Source organism: Monopterus albus, unplaced genomic scaffold, assembly GCF_001952655.1.
Source record: "Monopterus albus unplaced genomic scaffold, M_albus_1.0 scaffold54.1, whole genome shotgun sequence".
In the NCBI taxonomy this organism is placed as follows: Eukaryota; Metazoa; Chordata; class Actinopteri; order Synbranchiformes; family Synbranchidae; genus Monopterus; species Monopterus albus.
In genome coordinates this window covers 2,000,842-2,025,324 of record NW_018127934.1, presented here as the reverse complement: position 1 = coordinate 2,025,324, position 24,483 = coordinate 2,000,842, and the positions used below count along the sequence as shown (strand labels likewise).

General features: G+C 39.2%; 2 protein-coding genes across 3 annotated transcripts in view; one reads left to right on the top strand and one right to left on the bottom strand.

Annotated features, from left to right (window-relative positions):
• The window catches only part of LOC109961421 (choline transporter-like protein 1), a 12,092-nt gene extending 9,558 nt beyond the window's left edge, over positions 1–2,534 (top strand). The window contains 6 exon segments of the mRNA XM_020602202.1: positions 199–355; positions 491–574; positions 667–804; positions 924–1,160; positions 1,952–2,026; positions 2,272–2,534. Coding sequence (XP_020457858.1) covers positions 199–355; positions 491–574; positions 667–804; positions 924–1,160; positions 1,952–2,026; positions 2,272–2,295 — 715 coding nt within the window. The 3' untranslated portion in view covers positions 2,296–2,534.
• A 7,202-nt stretch (positions 2,535–9,736) lies between these two features.
• spock3 (SPARC (osteonectin), cwcv and kazal like domains proteoglycan 3) lies at positions 9,737–22,585 on the bottom strand. 2 transcript variants are annotated; one of them, XM_020602132.1, is made up of 12 exons: positions 22,480–22,585; positions 22,199–22,321; positions 14,851–14,859; positions 14,706–14,745; positions 13,338–13,446; positions 12,542–12,650; positions 12,290–12,398; positions 11,927–12,040; positions 11,582–11,803; positions 10,561–10,623; positions 10,331–10,468; positions 9,737–9,936 (listed from the first exon to the last, which is right to left on the bottom strand). In XM_020602132.1, exons 2-12 carry the CDS (start codon positions 22,319–22,321, stop codon positions 9,773–9,775), a joined length of 1,200 nt encoding a protein of 399 aa, XP_020457788.1. In that variant the 5' UTR covers positions 22,480–22,585; the 3' UTR covers positions 9,737–9,772. The 2 variants fall into 2 exon arrangements, with proteins under 2 accessions (XP_020457788.1, XP_020457789.1); XM_020602133.1 differs by lacking the exon at positions 14,851–14,859.
• Positions 22,586–24,483: the final 1,898 nt, after the last annotated feature.

The window sequence follows — 24,483 nt, the reverse complement described above, 5'->3', positions numbered from 1 at the left end:
TGACAGCGGGGTGCCTGATATATGTGTGTGTGTGTGTGTGTGTGTGTGTGTGTGTGTGTGTGTGTGTGTGTGTGACTATTAGGTAGCCCTACTAAAAAAACTAACAGAAAATAACCTGTATTTTACCACATAGAAAACTTAATATCTTTGCTGTATAGTTTTCAATTATGTCTTCTCCCTTTGTGTGGTTAACTTAAGGAATAAGTCCCAAATGCCAGCAACGCCCATTCTTTCTTCCTTGGCACGTACCATCCGTTACCACCTGGGTACTCTGGCCAAAGGCTCCTTTATCATCACACTTGTTAAGATCCCTCGCCTCATCCTAACATACATCCACACTCAGCTCAAAGGAAAGGTGAGCCAGAAAATTATCAATGGTCAGACTCCATTATTGACTCGTGAAACCAGTAAGCAGCCGTTATTGGCATTTTTCATACATTTGTACATACGTTGTTGTCAAGATTGCTACCTTGTAAATGTCTCTTCACAGGAAAATGCCTGTGCTCGTTGCATGTTGAAAGCTTGTGTCTGCTGCTTGTGGTGTCTAGAGAAGTGTCTTGCATACTTAAATCAAGTAAGTGATTTTATATTAGTGAAGAAAAAAATGTAATATACAGTGGATAGAACATTCTGAGTGTTTACAGTGTCTATGACAAATCATTTTAGAATGCTTACACTGCGACAGCCATCAACAGCACCAGTTTCTGCACCTCGGCCCGTGACGCTTTCCTTATCCTGGTGGAAAATGCCCTCCGAGTGGCCGCCATTAACACTGTGGGCGACTTCATCCTGTTCCTGGGAAAGGTACCACACAGACATGTTCTGCTGTGTTGCCCACTGAAAAAAATTTGGAGTTGTTCATGTGATAGCCAGCCCTCCTCCTCAAACCAACATGTTTTCTAACCCTAAATCTACTCTCTCAGGTGCTTATAGTGTCCTGTACAGCTTTTGCTGGTATCCTGGCTTTAAACTACCAGAGAGATTATACTGTGTGGGTGCTGCCTCTCCTCATCGTTTGTCTGTTTGCCTTCCTGGTGGCCCATTGCTTCCTTTCTGTATTTGAGAATGTGGTTGATGTCCTCTTCCTCTGCTTTGCTGTGGACACAAAGTATAATGATGGCAGCCGTGGACGAGAGTACTATATGGACAAGGCTTTGATGGTGAGAATCTGTTTTTCTTATTATTTCGTATGTGACTGGAATTTATATAAGCATTTTGTGCTTTTGGGGGCTCATTACTTGACAGTATTGGATGTTTTATTTATGTGTTTGTTTAACGTGTTCCAGTGGTTTGTGCAATATCAGCATTTTTTACTTAGTTTCATCTGTAATGGGTTATGTGCCCAGTTTTTATATAAGTAAAATACTGTGTATATATCTAATCCACGTCTCAGATAAAGGATGGTCAGACTCCCAATGAAACAGTACAGTGACCTTTGGGGAGATTCTGTGTAAAATCATATACAGTATGAATATTTGGTAATCATTAAAAACCAACATGGGAACAGGGTAAAATCAAAATGGAAAGTGTATTGCTAGTTTCTGTTTTGATTCTTGTTCTTTTATGAGCATTAAGGAGTAAGGGTGGTGAGATATTAAAACCTGACAATATTTCTTGTCGAGGAAAAAGCTGTTTTGTGATATCAGAGCATAACAGAACTTTCATTACAGGATAATTAATTAAAACATTTCAAAATGCACCTGCATCATTTTTCATTTTGTGACTTCCGTCAAATAAAAGACTATTTTTCCCATCATATAAACTGAAGATTTCTTTAAAAAGTGTTAAAATATCGCCTCGTCTCATTCTTGTGAACACAGTATTGCATATCGTCTCATTTCGTGAGCCAAGAGTATCATCACTAAGGAGGAATTTCTTCCTCAAGCCTTCCTTAATACTGACAAGAAGAGAGAGTAAAAACACTGTTGTGTAACTCTTTTTCTCTTCCCAGGAATTTGTTGAAAACAGTAAGAAAATGGGTCTGCAAGACCCAGGTGGTGGAGATAGGCACGAGATGAAATCCATGGTGAGTTATAAAGATCTTTGTGGTCCTACCAGTGTGGTAGGAAAGTAACCATAGAGCAAACAATCTTGTAAAGTGCTACAAAATGATCATAAACTGGGTTCATAGATGTTCCCTCACTCAGAGCAAGTAAATAAACTAACCACTCAGTTGTGTGGGATTTTAATACCCTTCAGTTTGTGGCTGTGAATGACACAATCAGATAAAGACAATTTTTTTGTGAATTTTTTTTTCTTCTTTCCTTACAGGCACGTGGAGGAACTTTTGCCTAACAAAGTGTTAGAAAGACTGCGAGAACCACTAGAACTACTGTAAAGATTAACTCAGTTTACCAGCATTTCAGTACAGGGGCATCATTAGGTTACAATACCTTTTATATAGAAGCTTCAGTGAAAGATGCACTAAGTTTTATTGATTATTTCTAAAACAAAGGCATTGCAAATGTAATAGTTGTATAATCAAATCTGATTTTGAGTTTGTTTTTTTTTATTATTAATAAGGTTATTTTTAGTCTAGTGTTTTGATTTGATTTATTCTTTCAAGCATGTAAAGACAGTTGATATATCAGCATACATAATTTTACACATATCCAACAAATGCTAATCCAATATCAATTTGCTTATACCTAGTACATGCTTGAATGGAGTAGGAAGAAGTCAGACTTATCCAGTCCTACCCCATGACATCATCTTACCATCATTGGTTTGCAAGCAGTAAATGATTCACTTCTACACACACACATATACTAAAAAAAGAATATAACAGTGTTAACATTCTTACATCACACAAGTAATATACTAAAGAATTATTATAAAATGTACACGACACCCACAATGTTCCATGTAATTAATCATTGAGCCTGTTCTTGCATATATCTTGATTGACACATACCTTTATATTTATGTTTAAACTCATCAATTCTATTACTATTTTTTATGTCTACACTTAAATTATTCCATAGTTTTACCCCACTTATAGAAATACAAAATCTTTTTTTGGTTGTACGTATAGCATGAATTTTTAAATTTAACTGACCCCTTAAATTATATCCCCCTTCCCTTTCATTAAATAGTTTTTGAATTCCATTTTATTTTGCATACCTGAGTTTAACATGTTTTAACTTGTTTTTTATTTTGCTCAGTGTATATTTTGAAATGAATAGCAAATTATGCTCTGTGAAAGGCTGTTCAGGTTGTTTATTACTTATTACATTTTATACTTAAATAAAAAAACTTAGTTTTATTGTTTGATCATTTTTCCCACATCTATAAACCCGGCAGAGAATCAGTCAAATGTATTGTGTCATGTAGTGTCTCCTCTCAAGCCACAGTCTCTTGCAGGTCATATCTTTGAGTTGGTAAAGATTTTTTATCTTATGATTATGATTTTAAATACTGTTCAGCAAAGTATAAGGTTTAATTTAATTGCTGTTCTATTAGAGGTTTTTAGTTGTAAAATGTAAAATATTCATGTTAGAGATGTTCCTCTGCCTACTACCCTCCTCAGCTGGAACACAGACAACAAACGTGCACTGAGACCAAATATTATACTGTAGCAAAAAGAGGGAAACTTTGCTCCAAATACTCACTTCAACCACATGAGGGTAGCAAATCCTGTAAATGCATGACATTTTCATTTTATATGTGCTCCAACAATAATGGGACCAAAATACCAGTATAACCTCATACCAGGGCTGATTTAGATGTTTAAGGTCCTCTGAATACACTTCTGTAAAAAATTAGTCATGTTGACATCCTGACTTCTCATGTTTTATAAAGTAATAAAAGAATGAGAAATTTGGTGAAAATGTTTAAAGATGAGTTTATATGTAGATGATTTATATTTGCATTGTTAGAACTGAACCAATCTCCATATATTCTCTGCAGTGTTTGCAATAGTTGAATTTTTGCAGATATTTATAACATTTTTATCACATATTTAGGATATGTTATCTCCATGTACAAAGGCAATTAGGTTGGTTTTTTGTACTTAACATGTAGACGTATTTAGAAGTAATTACCGTATATACATTGTAGTGTAGTTTTTTCCTTTCTTATAGTTTTGTTTGAAATGTACATGTAAATTATTGAACTTACCTTGTATGCTGAAATAACGTCGAAGGCTGCCTTCTACATTTTTTTCAACATACTATGACCTGGATAACTGAGAATTTGCACAGACAACTTGTCGATTAAAAATGTTCATAATAACCATGGAGGTAGACTGCCTTAAATGTGTTTTCCCATGGGTCCATCCAGTCTGCTAATGTGCAGATTACTGCCTCATCCCCTTGTGTTTTTTTTTTTTTTATTTAAATCCATTGACCAGGCAAGAATCAAGCCACTAAGCATTTAGAGGTTATTGATGGGAAAGCTCTCTCTCCGCTCTGCTGCCAGCCTCCATAAAACACAGGAATCCGGAGGAAAAACAGCCCAGTGGCTGGTAGTGAGTCACACCTAAGTGATTTCTATAGTGCTTATAGAACTCTAACCATTCCTGGAAACCCTTTGTCACAGGACTAAAAGGCAGGAAAACACTTTTCTCAGCAGCTCAGCCCAGATTATTTTTTCTTTCATTTGAATATTTATATTATAGTGAACTACGCAGGCAGACTCTTAGTTGTGAGTTACTGACTTAATGTTTACTGACTCAAATCAAACACGTTTCACTTCATATGAACATCATACCCTTAAAAACCTAATTTACATCTATATTGAAATATAAGAGGTTAGTTGTTTTTAGTATATTTTGTGGCCCATTTTGATATTTTTAAACCTCTATCTCAACATAATTCTCTTTGCAGGGTAGGTACTGATTATTTCATACACAGCCAGTGGATGAAATAACCACTTCATGACAGAAGCTCTAAAACTCTTGACTCAACTAGAAGTTTGCAACCACTAAACGTCCTATCCAGCCACAATATTAATGCCTGTTGTTTGCACTGACTCAGATGCAGCAGTATGAGCTTCCTAAGTGTGTGCGTTTGTGTGTGTGTGTCAGATTGATTACTGACCAACAGTGACTTAACCATTAAGATGAGCCATACTGTCTCCTCAGCAGCATGCCCTGGATGCTCAATTCAGGCCTTTTCAGTGGTGCTTACTTTTAGTACAGTACACAAACATGACTTGACAAGTCAATGTGAATAGCCCTTAAGGCTGTTAGGTATGTAAATAGAATGCAAAGCTAAAAAAAACAAACACTATAAAGCCTTGACAGGGCTCATAAGTGCCATTATCAGAGGAATAGCGCTCACCAACCTAATTCATACAAGTGTGGGTCATGTTTAACTTAGATTTTAAAGCCATTAAACAGAACAATCATCACACCTACCAACTGTATTATCTTTTAACAATATTGATATGGTTTATCAGGATATGGCAAATATCTACAAAAACATATTTCAGCTGAGGTTCAAAGATCATTCTTGATCTGGTTTAGCTGTTGATCTAACATGGGCAAGAAATCCTTAAAGCAAATTTGTCCTTAGCATGTTTTTGCAGTTAAAGATATTTAATGCACCTGTGATCAGACAGCTCACATATAAGCTAAAAACGGCGATTTTCATAGTTTGCTTAAATGAAGTGGCACTTCATCAATTGTAAATATAATGTTCAGCTTATATGTTAGGAGGAGTAGCCTGTTACTCTGTCTTTGAAAACAACTGTATAATGTCTTCTGTTGCTCTGTGGAGAGCTTTGTAAAGTTTGACAAACCCTGATTATTCTATTGGCTTTAAGGAAAATGCATAAATACAAGGGACTAAAGGTCAAGCTATCTCCACCTTCGATGCTTCAATCCTGGCAACTTTTTTGTCTGTCCTCCAACTTTGTAAAAGTGTAGTACTGAATTGCAAGAGTATCCCGTTAATTTCAACAACCACATTTGTTAAAATAACATAATATTGTCATATTTTATAGCAGGTCAGTGCAGCGAAGACAAAAATATTCCGCAGATGCTTTGGCAATATCAAAATATTATCTAATAACACAAACTTAGATGTTGATCACACTTCATACTGCTTACTCTTTGTTTCAGCACCAGTATTTCAACACACTTGTGCAGCAGCACTAGAATGCAGAGGTTCAGGTCAATTCAGTTTTATTTGTATATTGCCAAATCACAACAAAAATCGTTGGTGGCATATAAGTGCATGGAGGGGAGTGTAGAGAAACTCTGTCTGGATTAACTGGAGGCCTTTTAGGGACTTACTGAGACATCCTGATAGTAAAGAGTTACAATAGTCCAGCCTGGAAGCAACAAATGCATGGACCAATTTTTCAGCAGCACTTTGAGACAGGATGCTCCTGATTTTGTGCAGGTGAAGAAGGAAGTTCTAGAGACCTGGTTTATGTGTGATTTAAATGACATAACCTGGTCAAAAATGGCTCCAAGGTTCCTCACAGCAGTACTGGAGGCCGGGGCTATGTCATCTAGAGTAACTATATGGTTAGATAGCATCTTTCTAAGATGTTCAGAAGTACAATAACTTCAGTGATAAAAGAACTTGTGTCACAAAGTATTGCTAATTCAAGAAACCTGATTTTCCAAACCTCAAAAGAGCTTCCTGCAATTTGATACGTTTTCCATCGGCACTCAGTCATTCTGTCTCCCCGTACACCAGCAGATCACTTTTTATTGTTGGACTGTCTCCAACAGAAGCCTCCAGTGTGTGGAAATTTGCCAGTGAGATGGTATCTCTCCACATTTCTGTGGTCTGCACATACAGGTTGAGGAAAAGTGTGTGTTAAAATTAACATTTGATATTTACCCAGTGACTTCCCTGTCTGGAGCTGCTGACAGGTCCTGTTGCCAACACACACACACACACACACACACACACACACACACACACACACACACACACACATTTATGCACTGGGAGTTCCTGCAGCCTGCGCCCTGTGTGCTATGAGGAAAAGGTTTTAATTCTCACAGTGAAAAATGGGAAACAAACTTTTCCAGGGTGGCGAATGCGCCTTTTCCGGTACTAATTCAGTTAGTGTTAGGTGTTTTGTTCTACATGTCTACAGGTGTTTGTAGCTACTTTGTGTTGTACTGTATTAATGGTGTGTCTGTGTAGCAGTGATTCTTAAAATATTTACCTGTTCTACATAGTTCAGTATTTAAATTTTTTTTTTTTTTTTTGCATACAGAACTTTCAGTTTGTCACTGTTGACCACTATCAGCTGTTTCTTCTTTTAAATTTCACCCATTTCTACATTTTCACTTATGGCAGATGCTGTCATTTCATCTTTTAGCAACAGCTGTGCACCTTAAAACAGTCGACCTAAACTTTTATAGCACAACCACCCCTGACCCTCACCTGCAACCTTTCTCTTTTCTTAAATATAGGTACATAAATAGAAGTGAAACAAGAGAGACACAAGAGCTTTTTGCATATCCTCGGGGGAGGTGACAGTGCAGTGGGTAGAGCAGCTGTCTCCCAACCAGACGGTTGGAGGGTCAAATCTTGGTGCCTGCAGTCCACATGTCAAAGTGCCCTTGGGCAAAACACTGACCCTGCCCCTGATGGTTAGAGCCATCGGTTGAGTTGGCACCGCAGATGGCTGCCTTGATTCTGTACCAGAAACAAATTCCTTGTGTTTAACATACTTGGCTAATAAAGGTGATTATCCTTATATAGTGATGCAGTCAATCAAACATTGGTCAATATAGCTTTTATTTCAGCAAATCATATATACACTGTAAAAAAATGCATCTGAATCATAACCTTTAAACACTATCAGAGCTGTGATGACAGTGTGTGATTGGCTGATAGTGGCTACAGTGTCTGAGGTCATCAAAATGATTCGTTTGTCATCACACTCATGAGACGGCACACTTTAAGAGTGAAACGTTTTCCAGTTTGTAAAGTGAATTGAAATTCCAAGTTAAAAGGAAACGGCAAAAAGGAAATAAAGGGACTACTGGACAGTTAGATGGCACTTTTCAGGTCTTAACATGGAATTTCAACAGATGTTTGTGTCAAAATGAAGCCAGGTGGCAGGTAAACAATTGAAAATGAACATAGCACAACTGGTCCCAGGTCTGCATAAGCACTGGACCTATCAAGAATACACAAATCTGGGGTCAGTGTCAGTTTTCAACCCTGACAGATAAACACTATAAGTAGTTACAGCAGATCAGGTACAACTCAAACTTTTGAAAGAAAGTAACTGCAAAATACTGTAAGATTATCATCTTGTTTAATATAAAGCTGTCTAAACCAAAGCTTCCTCTAGCCAGTGTACTAATACTGTATATCTTATAAAATATTTTCAAATCCAGCAGAATCTAAGTGTTTGTTGCCTTAACTGCTAAGTATCTCTGTGCTTCTCTACATTCTAGCTATTCTATGTAAAAGCTCAAAATATGGCCTATGTAACACCATCATAACCCAAAACACAAGCCACACCAAAACCAAACTATCATCTGAGCTTGACAGTGAAGCCACTCTTCTTATGCAGGTCAGCTTAGGTCAGTCCAGTAAGCATGCTTCTCCTACTATTACTGCCATCTTTCTTCACCAGTAAAAGGCACACCTTACCCTTTGAGATATTTTCAACAGGTCTGCATGGCTCTGAGGTTTTATTACTGTGCGAGAAATTTGTTCTGTTACATTGTGTGCTCAAATGACGTTAAGTCGGAGACTCACACTTGAAATTGTAAAACCATCAGCACCACATCTTCTTCTGCACTCTGGTGAGCTTTTCTTTCATCTGACTGATGCATAAAAGGTCAGTAAACATTCTTATCACTCAGAATTGTGGCTTAAGCAGTTTATGACTATATAAGTGTAGCTTCTTCTGTACACGCTTGAGGGAATTTTAACCTCAAGCTCCGTTATGTTTTGAGTTCCACAAAGGTTTAACCTCTGGTTCTACAGACTGAAACGACAGCACACAGTATTAGACATACTACGACACATCTCATGTTTCATCTTCTGTATTCATCCAACAATGGATTAGAAAAATAGATAATAATATTTTCCCCCTAACACTGCCAGCCGAGCAGTAATTTGTCTTTCCTTGTTGCTGAGCCTTTGAGATGATCTGGCTTGATTTGTTTCTCAGTGAAAACAGTTAGCGTGTCGGTTCTGATTGTTATCCACCTCGCACTGTTTATTCCCCTTTAATTCTCCTAATGAAGCATGTCTAAAGCTTATCTTGTTTTTCCAGACAGCTACAGTCACAGTTACAAATCAAGATCAAAAAGAAAACTAAAGAGTGCAATATTCTCTTATCTACATGATCAACATCGCGCCTATACACAGGAACAGTTGATAAGGAGTAAAATGGCGGTGGTTTGGGGATGAAGGAATGAAGAAAGGGACATCTCTTCTACATTGCGCCTCAGGAGTTAACACACTGAGACATCAGAGCGCTGCACAAGGACTGGACACACTAAAAAACATAGACTGTCCAATGAGGGGTGAGATCTTTGCACACATGACCAAATCCAAATCACCAGACTGGCTGTCGATTACTCCTTGTCATTTTTCTTAGGTTGGTTGACACACAAGTGAACAAGTGCCATTAACCAATCATATTTTATACTTAGACGAGAAGAGAACGTGGTAAACGTTTGTCAGGATTTTTTTTTTAAGTCATGAACAAACAATACATGAAGAGTAGTCCATAGGCTGTTAGTACGATTAAGTATCTGCCTGGGGGGGTCACCTAGAAACGTGCAGTTTGACCAAACAAACGATTTTCTCTTTTTTATTTTGTTTTCTTTTTAAAGTTACGACAGATATTCATCGTTATCATCGTCACCATCCTCATCTTCATCGTCCTCATCGTCCGGCCCATCCCACCCCTGGTCGGTGAGGACAAATGAATCTTCATCATCGTCAGTGAAGAGAGAGTCTCCGCTGCCAAGGTCTCCAGAAGACTCCAAAATCACACCTAGAGACAGACATTAAGAAAAACTTACATATGACATTTTTTACAATTATTGGAATAAATATGAAGCTATAGCCAGCAGCTAGTTGGCTTAGCATGAAGACTGCAGGTGGAGAAACCTTATGCTAATCATAAGACCCAGTCACTGTGCACGAGCAAGAAATAGTTTGGCACATAACCTCCACTAAAATCACAGATTCTCATTTTGACACTTTGTTATTTTTGAACAGAGCCAGGACTTCTGTTCCCCTGCTTTCCAGGTCTTATGCTAAGTTAAGCTAACAGGCTGCAGCCTGTTGCTTCATATTTTTTGTACAGACTTGCTACTGATGTTCAGCTTCTAACTCTTCAAGAAAGCAATAAATGTAATTCCAAAAATTGTGTGGACTTTGCCTACCGCAGTCTGCGGGGCCATGGGTGCGTGAACCAGCCACCTCGTTGCCATAACGATCCACACACCAGCACTGTCCACTGCTGCTGTGACACTGATGTGACCTGTAGTAACCTTCCTCATCACAGGATGGAAGATACTGACCTACACATACAAGCCAAAGCACACAGTGAGTAAGGGTAACACACTGTTTGTGCCTATTTGTGCTCCTGTGTGTTTGAGTGTTTGTGTCTCACCAAGCAACTTCTTCCCCGCTTGCTTTTTGTTGATACTGGTCAGTTCTGCTTTACAAGGGGAATCTGAAAGGGAGAGATGTGGTAACAAACTGCAGAAGCCTGCTGTTCTGGGAATGCATCTGTTTCTGTGAACTTGGCCTCGCTTGTGTACGTTTTGCTCCCTTTGTGCAGCTCCAGTGGCTCATCTTTAACTATTGTTTTCTATGCCCATAAAACACATTTCTGTCATTTTAATGCAGTGTATTCTATTGTGTTCTGTTGCATTATATTATACAGGGTGGGCCACAGAAAAGTAGCCCGGAGCCCCAAGTACCTGGCTCCTAACACAGTATTGGAGGTGGGCTACTGTTCTGTGCTCTACCCTGTATTTTACAGAGTGCAGTGATGTATCCTGCATGTGTCAAGAAATAATAAGACCCTCTGAAGGTTGGAAAGTGTCTAGTATTTCTATGTATATAAAGGTTAGTGTGTAAGTGAGAGAAAAGTTCTGCTTTGTTGCAACTTGGACATCAGGAAGGAATTAATGAATTTATTTCGATGTGTATAACTATACAAATATGACAAAAGGGCCTATTTCCAAAAATGTCTTCATAAGACATAATAATAAAAAAAAACAAAAACACAAGAAAACATAGAAAATAAATAAATATGTCGTATGACAGACCAAAAGGACGCAGCTTATTGACAACTCCCCCTCTTACTTATCCAAAACATGTTAGCGTTGGTCATTACAGCAAAAACTATTTTCTTTATCTCTTTACAAAATTCTAATTCCAGACATCATTTGTTTACATTTTAATAATGTGTTTTATATTTGTTCATTAATTTAATTTTAAATAATTTTTTTTAACTTGATAAGTGTAGTGCATGTTTTTAAATGCTCAGCATAACTGTTCTATAGATTCACCTCTGACTGAAATACAATTTTTCTTTTTTAAATATTGGTTCTTATCCTTTGTTTTTCAAGAACACATGTTCCTCTCAAATTATACTGACTTAACCTTTAAAGACTTAACCATACCTGTGTACCTCTGGAAGCATATACACCACTCAGAGCTGGTTAAAACTTTGTCAGCATGCGTGTCACAGGATTTGAAGAATGCATCAGAGCATGGCTCGTTCCTGTCCAGGTAGAGGCTCTTGATCTCTAATTGGTCCAGCTGGAGGTCAAAGTTTGTGTCCAAGCGGGAGAACATCCACCCCAGAGGGTCCTTGCAAACAGGTGATGCCCCGACTTCAAACTCTGCAGGAGAAGGACACAGACAAGAAAGCGTTGGGCATCTCAGTGGAACAATGACTGTGATGATACATGACATAATGTGTGTATTTTTTCCTGTCTCAACTTCGCTAACGCTGCGTGACTCACTGTTCTTCTCTGGCTTCTGGATCTTGACTCTCTTGTGGTTGCCGTTCTCATGCAGCACTCGGAACCAGTCTCTCAGACGGCTCACAATCTCCTTCAGGTCAGACTCACTGCATACTGAGGAAAAACAACACTAATGATTAACGATGATAAAGTGATGTTTTATTGTCCCCTTACACCCTTATGTTAATGAGAAGTCAGAGTCAGCCACAGCACAGCTGCCCTGAAGCTTGTTAGCATTCTATATAATGGTAAAATACATTTTAGGAGGGCTTTAGCTAGGAGGTGCCTTGAGCATGGCCTTGGTCAGAACAGAAGACTTTTTAATTAAGGAGAATTTACTGTTTCTTGTGCAGAGCCATGTACCTTTCTTCTCTGCAGAGCTCTGTTCAGTCCGAGAGGGACAAGGGCACATGCTGGAGCATTTCACAGCGATCTTCTTTCCTGATATGCATGCCTGGTAGTCTAACTTACACTAAGCAAGACAGGTAGATATAGAAGAGGAAGTAAAATCAGAGGATGTGTTTAATCAAGATGAAATAAAAAAAAACAACCTGTTTGATCAATTTTTTGTATGGGTGAGAGAGGAAGTGCTTGTGAGTGCATGTGTGCAGGTACCTTGGTGGAATAGGTGTGGCCATCAGTTCCACAGACAGGAGAGGGATGAACCACAGGGCAGGGTTTGCACTTTGACCCTGGACTCTGGTACAAATTAGCATCTTTAAAACTAGAGAGAAGAGTGAAAAGATTTATTTTACATACATTAAACATCTTGCCGTATGCATACAGCATGAAAAGATTTAAAATGATGTATCATTTGACACTATCTTTCATCACTTTGCACCGTTTTTTCTTCCCACGAATGTTTGCGTATGTGTATTGTCTTGTTCTTGCATCAATTTCAGAAATGAGAGAAGGATTTAGGATTTGCTTGTACTGTGCGGTTGTAATTGTGTTGTTGCTAAGAATGGATAATGAGGTCAGTATGGCGTTAACTGTCCTCTGTTCAGTCTGCGGTGTCCCAGACAACAACACACACACACACATACAGAGCCCATTCATATCACTTGGCAGGACTTTGGGTTTGTTGTAAGGCAGTGCCAGTACTGGGGTAATTGGACTCAACAGTAATGTCACACAACAATCACAGGAGAGCCAGGCAACCAGTAGACTAAGTGGGAAAGTGGAAAAGCAGCCACTGCTGTGCTGTTGTTGTTTATCATGCTGCATGAATAAGTGAGCAATCAAGAGAGAAGAAATAAAATGGAAAGCGATTTGCTTCTAATACACATTTATTTGTGTTTCATTTGTGGCTTTGTCACGGAAACATCTGAGTTCAAATTTAAGCGACAGCTTTGAAACACGGGCCTGTTTAGAATAGCAAGTGTGTGTGTGCGAGTGTGTGCGTACTTACCTAACTCTCCTCTGGCTGACACAAGTGGCAGTCTTATAATCCTCAGCCACACACACCTTGTGGCGACTGCATTTGATCTTCAGACAGGGGTCTTTGGTTGGATCAAGACCTAAAAACGCAAAACAGAGATGCATTGTAGATTGAGGTGTTTATATGTTTACTGTGTGTGATTGTGCAACCGATACAGAGCCTGTTTAACTCTGTTTAAAGAGTTTCCTAGAGAGACTAAACCCATCAGCAATAACAGAGAGAAAATGTTTCCAGGTTATATATTCCTTTTGTTCTTTGAAGTTCTAGCTCAATGATACCTAGATAAACCACCACCATTAACATTTTACCGATCAAAGCTACTCTATGTGGACAGAGATCTGTGTGTGTCTTACTTTTAGCCATAGTCGTTTCATGTACAGCATACTGACAATGTCTCTCTCAAACAGAACTCGAAACCTTAATACCATTAAGTATCCTTCTAGCTAAAAACAGGTGTTGCTGGTTATAAAGGCTTCTTGTGACTTTACATCATCCTGCGCTAAGTGTTAGCATGATGTGTGCTCCTGCTGAGATCCTCAAACTGATCTCTAATCCACAGCTGAAAGCCATATTTGGCTCTTAGGGTAAGAGCCGACTTTGGATTTGCAGAAGGTGTGAATGTTGTTGGTAAAAATAAGCAAGCTGTTTCTGACCAGCCGTCAGCAATCAACGATGCACCTGCAGTATGTGCAGGATCTAAGACCCCGAGCTGATCTCAAAACACTGTGTGAATGACTTCTCCTCTAAAGAACCTTACTGTAATCCCTGAGCAGCTTTGGCAGATTATCCCGCCGCCATCCTCCTACGCCCCATCTAATGCTATTGTTTCACTGACATGTCTGCGTTTGGATGCATGTGTGTGAGTGTTTTTGAGGATAAAGTGATAAGTGAGAGTGAATGTGTGAATTTGTGAAGTTAAAAGATAACAGATGCCGATACAATTTTTGGTACAATAAATGTAGGGTCAGCGGCTCCTGTGATCTGTTTTACTTAATCAGAGTAGCATGACCAAGGATAAGACAAGATCTTCAGCACTCCTGTCTTACTGCTCTGATTCCTGATGAGTCATAGGGCTGATACTAATTGGTCATCACATATTTCAAGCAACAAAATGTTTCAGAACATCTACATTCCAATCAGTATCACTGCGTGTACTTTAATGCAGATACACATTCAGATTAAACATTAAAGAAATTCTATTAATGAAATACCAAAATCAGTGTTCATCTTGAGAAGTGGGATGAGGTGTCTTTATCTGTTCTACTGTTTTTGCTTTTTCTTTTTTTTAAGTCAAAAAGCCAGTGGTAGAACCACGCATGCTCTCTCACTCACACCCACCTTGATCGAAGGGCTTGGATGGAATCCATGTTCCAGGCTCCTGAAACGGTCAACCAAAAAATAAAATCATGAAAATATGATTTCAATAGCAACTAGAATAAATTATACACGTCAGATACAAGAATATGAATTAGTCAATACAAACCTCCACTTCCTTTAGGAGAAAGCATTACAAAGACAGAGAGTAAGAAATACATTCTGATTAGTTGTTTGTTTGTTTTTTTGGTGGGGGTGAATAGAAATAAAGAAAACTCTCAGCATCCCTGTCAGACACATGGAGCATGCACAATGTATATGTATACAAGTGATGGTTTGACAACAGTTCTCTGTGGTTGTGTGCAAAAAAACAGGGCCTGTGGGTCTTTGTGTGCATGAGTGTGTGTGCTTATCACTTGTATCACCAAATGGAAGTTTATATACCATACATGACATATACAGTATACAGATCCTGCCATATCAACAGAACAGATTGACAATTTTAGTATTCTTTTCAGGTTTCGGGGTTTAAAAATGCAATTTAAAGTGCAGTTCAATTACTGACTATGACAGGCTTTAGCTATTAACAGATAAGTGTAGGGGAGAGTAGGGCTTAATGTCAAGCTTATGTTTTAGATGTGAATTATGATCAGCCAATAATATCTGCACTGCACTACAGGGCAGAAACACACGACTAGTCTTTTTAAAACCCAATTTACTGTGAGATGCATCTGACCGACTGTGTTCCTCATCAACACTAAAACATCTCATGTGTAGTTGACAAATTTTGTCAAGTATTAAAAGCTCAAAGAAGTGAAAAAAATATTCAATTCACTGAATCACAGTGTAATAAAAACTGTTCATATTGGGCCATATATACAGATTTAACAAAATGAACTAAATTATTGTCCTGTGTGAGGCTCTTGGGTCATCCCCTCTTTCCCCATGTGGCTTGACAAAGAACTGTTTTTAAAATCCTCCTAGTCAAACTGTTCAGTTCATTGCATGTGGATGTGTTTTCACCGTCTGAATATGGAACGTGATAACTCTCACTGTCTGGTATACACTCGGTTCTGTCTGTGTGCATCCATTCAGACCTTTAGATCCAGAGATGCTGCTGTTTCCACGCTGTCATCTCTCTCATTCTGTCACAGCGATAACCTTCATCCACCTTCACTCACACACATGACTACACACGCTTGTGTCTGCCATTTAGGTAAGTACTGAGCTGATTTACAGTCATTCTTTGGAGACTTAACTTGAGCATAGCCATAACCATGCTTACTGTAATCACAAGTCTTATCCTTGGCTATCTCCTTTTTGTCCCCACATGGGAGGTAAATCATCATGATGCAACTGTGTGAACTGATTCTGTCCTTACTATCTGAAGAATCATACATCATTTCTTGCTTCAATGATTAATAATCTATTAGTTACCTGATGGATCATAGTAGTCAAGCCACTCTATCTGTTGCTTTGACACTTAGTGTAACCTGGAAACAGACAAATCTTTCTGTCTCTAAATTTGAGACTACAGAACAATGAAGCTAAATGTCCTTCAGAAAAGGCTCCTTTAAAAGTGAACACTGAAAACTGTTCATCCAGGGGATGACAGGCTCAGTAGGTGGAGCAATCGTCTTCTAACCGGAAGGCCGGCGGTTTGATTCCTGTTCTCCCCAGTCTGCATGTCAAAGTGTCCTTGGGCAAGACACTGAACCCCAAGTTGCTCCCGATGTCTCTTACAGGGACAGTGCCATCATCAGTGTGTGTATGCTTGTGAGTTGGTGCCACAGATGGCCTCCTCAGTTCTGTACTAGGGACATATTCCTTGTGTGTGTACCATACTTGGCCAATAATGATTTTAGTTTTCACTTATTTCATTTTTAAATATCCAAAATTTACATCATCAAGTACTTGATAAAATACTGAGGATCCTTTTAAAACATAATACTGTGACAGCTGCAGTGGTAGTAAAATTGCCAGTACCAAGTTTCATATTCCAGCACTGGTATAGCAGAAAGATTGTGTGGTCCTTTGGGTAGCTTCAAGACTGACCGGTTGGTTGAGAGGAGTTCTTGGTGAGTGAACAGGTTTATAATTATGTTTTATAAAGATGCAGTACTACACTATACTCTAAATGAGAAAACATTGCCTCCTATTTTATCTTCCTGCATTGCTTCATTGCAGTTTTGTAAAGTTTTGCTGTTTTGCTTTAACAAGCTGAATTTTCTTCAGGAAGCTAAAGTATGTTTATATCTTGTTTTGAGTCGAGTTGTCTGCCACGCTTGTTTATCAAATGCTATTTCAGTAGCGTAGCCTGTACTGTACTTCCTGTATTGTTACTGCTAAAGGAAATGCACACTTTTTTCACATATTGTAGTTTGACTCAAGCATTTCGTATTAAATGTTGCTCAACCCAAAGTACTTAATTCCATTTTCTTTTAGAATGTCAGTGAAGCGAATTTGCATCAGTTATAATACACTGCAATGAATGAATTGTTCCAGCCCTGCCAATGCACTCGCTGACTCAAGACTGCACATTATGTATGGTAGGTAACCTTTAACATCAAAACCCTTCATGTGAAATTTATTAAAACTCAGCTAATCTTAACTGGATCATTAGGTCTTCCTGAGGACTCAGTACTTTGTATTATGGACCTGACATAGTCACAAAAATAAAGTATGTGGTTATATGTGTATTTGTGTACATGTACAGTGCATATAATATATGTCCCAAACCCACAAGATCCTTGATATTTCTCAAAAAGCATGAATTTAACTGTAAGGGAGTCTCTCACTACAAGGTGAACTGGGTCAACTACTGCTTTTTATCAGCCTTAATTCATTTCTTCATCTTGTCCTGCATTGCTCATCCTTCTGATCCTCTGCACTTTCACTAAAGACTACAGCACTTCTGTTTCTCTACTTTCCCCTATTAAATGGCCGATAGCGGCTCTGCCTTTGTCTTTCATTTCTGTCAGATTCTGGACTGCACACATTAAAGGTTATATCATCTACAGTACATATGAAAAGAGCCCATACTTTGAAACCTTAGCAAAGATAAAGCCAAGCAGCAAGGGGCTTTTGTTTCTGTTTAGGATGGATCCTTCATAGAGCTCCAGACTGTGGAGACTGAACAATGAGAACACTGCATCATGGAGGCCAGGCCCTCTAGACCAGCGAAGACAGCAGAAGTACTTGCGGTCTCATTCCTTAATGGAATCGACAGACACACACACACACACACACACACACACAAACATACACATATCAAAGCACACATCTGCACCTCCACATACACATACACACCTCTATGCACAAACAAACTTACCACCACAACACTGGGAGTCTGTCAGTACTACAAAACATCCAGTAGCTCAGTGAATGCACTTCACTGCACATGCTGCCAGCCACACACTTTTCTAACAATCACAAAAAAACCTAAAACTCAACAACAGGTCTAATGGCCTCCTAAAAATAGTTGCTTTTCAATTTATTTCTCCATCTCCTTCCAACCCTATTCCTTTCACTCCACTGTTAATAACTTTTTTCCTCATGTGCACAAAAACGCATAAACATGACAGTATGTGTGATTGTACTCTGTTGGCAAACATACTAATTCTCTACTCTGCCTATTGATTTTGTGTTTTATCTGCATGTCCACAGAAATAAGTCCTCATAAGTATCTGTTTTTAACTTTCTCACCTTTACTTCATCCCTCCAAAATAATGCGTTTTATGGCTTCCTTGCCTTTCCTGGCTCTTTGCTACATTCCCACTAATATCCAACAGGAGAAACATGTGTGTGTTATCACTGTACTGGCTCGACTTGTCTTGCCCAAGCTTGTTGCATGCATGCACGCACAAGCACACACAAATCCACACTGGGGTGCTTTGAAGTGGAAAAGGCCTCAAGCTCTGTACCTTCCCTACATTATTCACCCTCCACAATACCAACAATGCAGGACAGACATGCACCGTAAAAACACACAAACAGAGGAGAACTAATGAGAGGACAACATGTAAAGGTGGACTCTGCCCTAATGAGCCTGGTCTACACAGCCTAATTTACTCGTATACCATAGAACCAAGTATCAGGCACATCATCACACATCAGTTGTGTTTTTCCTTTCATTGTTAAACATATCTTTCTCCTTAGCTTATCTCTTCACTCTGTGCCAGTGCTGTATGCGAGCCAAGGTCCAGCAAGTGGAGCAGAATGTGTAAAAAAACAGAGATGGCACCAGCACAGCAAAGACAGCCTCAGGCATCTCCAGTCATCCTAACCGAGCCTACAGTAAATCAGTGGTCAAGATCCTATCCAGTGCACTTAGCAGGAGAGCTAAGCTTATGGCTCTTGCTGATGGATGAAAGCAACAGTACATACCTAAAACTGTATGTAGAATAGAATACTGCAATAGAATACTAGTACATAATGCAGCTGTTCTGAGAAAAGGAAATGTATACCTCAGAATACTAGGATTACTGTAATTGATTCAGGTATTATGATAAGATAACACTAGTGCAGCTAAAGTTTTCCATTCCAAATGAAAATTTCCAGATTTTGTATAAACCACTGGCATGATAAATAAGTTCACAATGAACTATGTAAACTGGATGTTACTGATTAGCATCAAAAGCTGTAACAAATCCTTTTATTCATGGCGTGAGGGACAGTAGTGTTCATACAGTTGGAGGTAAATATCAAATTATTCTAATGTAGCTGAGGTTATTTAACCATTTAGTTAAGATTTTTGGCATTATGTCTTAATTTGAGGTATTGGTGTACTTTTGTAAAACTTTACATCATTACTGAACATTACAGTCATTATGTTGTGATGCTTGACCCTACATGAGTTACACTAATATATACAGAATATACTGTAGTTTGCTTGACTGCTGATTCAGTCAGTGAAACAAGTTAGGCTAAACCTGGTAGTGACAAACAATCAGTGTAAGAACTTGTTTTTGTGATGCAACCAGTTTAGCAATGAGTAAACTAATCTTGTGACAGTACTGGGTTGCATATGTTCCATTATGCATGGTTGTATCAGTCACAATTAGCATCACTTCTACCTACAGTATAATTAATAGATTCATATAGAAAAATTGACTCATTGCTCTCGTCCGAAAATATTTTGGTCTAGTATGGAATGTGTAATTTGGCTGTAATTGTACAAAATCACTTGTTAAAACCCTTATACCAATTCTAGAAGAAAGGACTTAATATAAAAAATTGTTTGGTGAGCCTGTGTAGAGTATTTATACAACCTCTGTACTACTGGAAACACCACTGGTGGTAATGCAAATCTAACTGGCAACAAACATGTCTTTTTAGTTGAATGTATTCATATATTGTACTAATAAACTCCTATTTGAAAGAAAACAAAAACTCACTGCTACACGCAATCTGGGACACCGCACAAAAACAGGAAATAAATGGCATGAGCCTACATAGAGCGCACAATGGCCCCTCTAATGCCTGAGTCCCAAGGTTACAACACAACATGAATCCACACATACCCTTCAGCTAAGTCAGCATTTTACATTTCACCTGTCTATCTATCTATTTACAGTATCTATCTATCTATCTATGTTCTAAATAAGTTACCTGTGCAGTCATTGCCACTAAGGGTATTTATATGCTTTCTCGACTCTCTCTCTCTCACACACACAGACACACACCATCTTTGTCTCGCTGTATATATCTGAAAGTGTTAAGCTCATCTTAAATAGCACAGCACTTGGTCAATCACATTTCCTCTCTGGTATTCGGTTCTGATACCCTATGTGCACACTTCAAATCCTGTCCAGTAGTTGAGATGTACAATATCACATGGGACTAGTTGAGCAGCTCACACACTGAAGTGTGACTGGTAGAGAAAGTGAGAGAGAAAAGGCCTGTTACAAGTAACAGATAAAACATGTTTTAAGAAGACAGCACTTGTCCTTATCTTTGAAATTAAAAAGACCGCCTAGCTTTATCTCTTTCTTTGACATCAAATATATCAAAGGCTTTAACTCTGATAAACACTTCTTCATTGAAGCTAGTCTGTGTGTATGAAAACGTTTATTTTCTCTGGTGCATTATTTTAATCCTGCTGCTTTTGTAGCACTGTCAAAGTGTAGCTCCTGAACAAAAAGTCTGTTTCTCATAATTTGTGTCTGCACATGTGCAGACCGTGCTTATTGTGTGTGTGTTTTCTTGTTTTTCTGAATTTGTGGGGCCTGAAATCCAGAAGTTACTATCTTCACAGGGACCGGTCTACTTGTGGGGCTGGACCCCAGGAGTAGTTGGTCGAATTTCATGAAAATGACAGGGTGTAAGGTTAGAACAAGTCTCTGCTTTGGGTAAGGGTTGGTTAAGGGTTAAGGTTAGGCAAGTAGCAGATCTAGTTAAGGTTATGATGAGTCTCCTGGAAATTAATGAAAGTTTATGCACATACCCACAAGTGTGTTTGTGTGCACGCTCAAGTACAAATCATTTCTAGTTATGGGGACCAATTTATTCTGTGGTTAAAGTCAAGCTTTTCATCTAATAAATATACTCCACTTGAAACCGGCATAAACAAACACTTTACCTTGCACTCTACCCCTTTCTTTTCCACTGTCTTTCATCTGTAATCTACTGCTGATACTGTATGTATTTTATTATTAGCTAAAAACATACAAAGCCCAAATATGTGTGAGTGTCACACTACTGGGAAACCAAGCACTTTCTTACTGAAAGGCTGATGTTTAATGAACAAAGCTGGTACTGAAAAGCATGAATATAGTCATTCTTTGCCGCAACGTCACAGCTGAGTGCCATGCTCACAGGATGTAATGGTATGTCATGACCATATTCCACTAATAGACATGGTAAAGGTGTCTGAGAGGATGCTGCATAATCAACCAGATCAGTTCAAACACAGTCACTGCTGGGTGAGAGAGAAGGCCACTGGGAGAAACAGATGTATCGAGACACCTTGTAATATTCCTTTAATTGTGCCATAGGACCCCACAGTCGGTCTGTGAGTTTACACTGGACTCTATTTTGTAATCTTTGTATCGTCGTGGAATTAAACTATACAACAAATATACAACAAAGCTATTAATTTTTTTTTACAATAAAATTCCCATTCCTAACCAAACAGCACGGAGTCCCTCCCTGAACCTGCCCATTATTAGCCCCCCCTTCGGGAACTCAATGGCACCTCTCAGGGAACAAGGCGACCTGCGCTTATGTTTTTCAGAGGCCTTAGCTGACTCTGTGAAGCAGGGAATGCTGTCGTGAAAACACATTCACGGTCAAAGATCATCCTAGTGTCATGTGTGTATTTACTGTCTCAGTGCAGCGGGTGATGAGCGTGTGACAAACACCACGACGGGCCCCGCGTGACGCGTCGCTTGGACACAACGAGACGAGGAGCGCATCACAAGCTAATGAGGGTGGATGTATAGAGACGGGGGATGGGTGTAAACGGGATAATGAGGACGGGAAATACGTCAATAATATAAGACATAAATGTTACTTACATCTCTGAATTTATCCCATCTCCCAGCGAGCCACTTATCGTCCAAAAAATTGCCGCTGTCTGAGCGAGCGGAGACGTGTCCAAAGGCGACGGCGCACACACACAGCAAGGCGACGCTCAGCATCTGCGGACATACAACAACAGCGCGGAGAGAGGACATCGGACCAGGCTGTATATACGCTACAATTGTGTTTAAAACCTAGCCATTCAAACTGCATCACATCAGCGACGAAAACGAATCATCATCATTGAATATAACGGTGCGGTTGGGTCTTTTCCTACCTTGCCGCATCAGCTGCTCTCCAGACTGTATGTGCTTGCTGCCGTTTTCTGTCACTAGTAATAGCAGCCCTCTCTCTCCCTCCCTCCCTCTCTCTCTTTCTCTGTGCGCAGCATTAGACGTGAGCGCGCCTAGCAACGTGCACCGGGCCTGCGCTCTGTTTTCCTTGTTTCCCTGCCTCTCCACCGTGCGGAGGAAATGGTCATGATGACTCTCTGTGGGCTGTTATCAGGCCACCGCAAAGTGTTTCCCAGTGATTAGGCTTATGAAAAAGAAATTGGGCAATCCTTTGATTAATGGTAGACTGAAGAAGGAATGTTTATAAGACAGCAAAAATATAAAAGGATGTAGCAAAGTTTTACCTATTGTACCTTAGAAGCAAACATAAAGACATAAGGTCACCGTTGACTCGTTGTGGAGACCCTTTTCTTTTTCAAAATAAATACCTGTTCTCCTGTGTGTGTTTTTTTTATTTATTTATTTCTCCCATGTTTCTGTACTGTTAGCAGTGCAGCCACTGGGGCTTGTTTGTACTACAGTGACTTAAGAAAGAATTTCATTCATATTCCAGGCAGATCAGGAATGTAAATTACTGCAAGATAACATGTTTTCCCATTCTGGATGATTTGTGAAGGTGGGTGGAGCTGTTCCTGGTTCTCACTGGGACATGCAACATCCAAAACATTCCAGAGCGGCTGTGTGTGAGTGTGTGGCATTTCTAGAGGGAACATTGGTGCACTTGACAACAACAGGGGCTGCAGTTGCAACTAATGTCATCAAGATTCTTCTTGTATGTTTGAGAGCTGCTCTTCATAGGTAACAAAAAAATGTCCAAAAAATATTTTCTTCATCTGGCGGAAAGTGTTGTGTAACATGTCAGGTCAAAAACGCTCATTAATGATCAGATACACAGAGGTCTGATGGCTGCAAAGCCTGTAGCTTATAATTTTCATACTTTCCAAACTTTTCAGTGACCCCCTCAGTTCATTATCGTTTATTTCGTTCAAGGATCTCCTCCCCTCTAAAAACATCTCCCACTTCCTGTCAGACAGTCGGAACCTGTAACCTGAAGGAACAGAGTACATTCTGGTAACTAAGATTTGAAACACCAGAAAGAAATGATTTTGTGAAAATGTGATACCCTGTAGCTTTTTTTGCATCAGCATGCACACCGGAGTGTCAAGAAATGATTTACTGCCAAATTATGTTTGATTATCATGCTCTATTGTCTCAGCATGCTAACGTCTACACTCCAGAGAACAGAGGTCTTCACAGGTCGTCAGTGTCCCCCCAAGCCCTGTATCAAAGCTTTTGCATTTGTCTTGTTTCTAAAATTTATTTAGGTTCTGTGGCTGAGCAAGCTAAAGAGATAGCCAGAGAAGAGGAAGCTGTGGAAATAAAAAAGCAAATACTGTGTACACAAGGAGAATATGAGGATGCCATATTAGTTATATTACTGTATAACCAAGTTCTTTACAGAGAAGCCTGGTGTTTATAAGCAGGTCACGGCATTGGTATGCACAGCTGCTGTAGACACCAACCTTGACATCAGCTTCACATCTTCATAAGAGGGTGTGGAAAAGCAGTGTGTGGGGAAGATGACAGGGTGCACATATTTGAAAGTCAAATTAGAACTATGAAGCATGCATAACTGCATCATAGAGACACAAGAGTGTATCATGTGGCATGTGCAACTGATGCTACATGGAAAACCGCACACAAAGGTACAGACAAAACAAAATGTTTGAACTGAGTTTTACCTTCACTCAAGCAGGAAGTGTGCAGCATATAAACAGGAAAATGAGAAACCATAGTGGGTGATAGAGCAGGAGGTGTCAGTCTACTTTGTTCTCTCAGATCAGCACAAGGTTGATCTAATCTTGGTTATGACAAGTCAGTTGTGATGCTGGTGGTGTGCAGCGCTGTGGGTGACGTGCCCATTCTTTTATAGCTTACTGTTAACTTGTGCTTTATGACATTTGTGCAAATGGAAGCAGTGAAAGAGC

Excerpts from the sequence above, each read along its gene's own strand:
- spock3 (XM_020602132.1), bottom strand. The coding sequence starts at position 22,321 with ATGCTGAGCGTCGCCTTGCTGTGTGTGTGCGCCGTCGCCTTTGGACAC. Across the intron at positions 11,804-11,926 it reads CCAGAAGCCAGAGAAGAACA|AGTTTGAAGTCGGGGCATCA; the intron begins GTGAGTCACGCA and ends CTTCTCCTGCAG. Across the intron at positions 10,624-11,581 it reads ATGCTTCCAGAGGTACACAG|ATTCCCCTTGTAAAGCAGAA; the intron begins GTATGGTTAAGT and ends TCTCCCTTTCAG.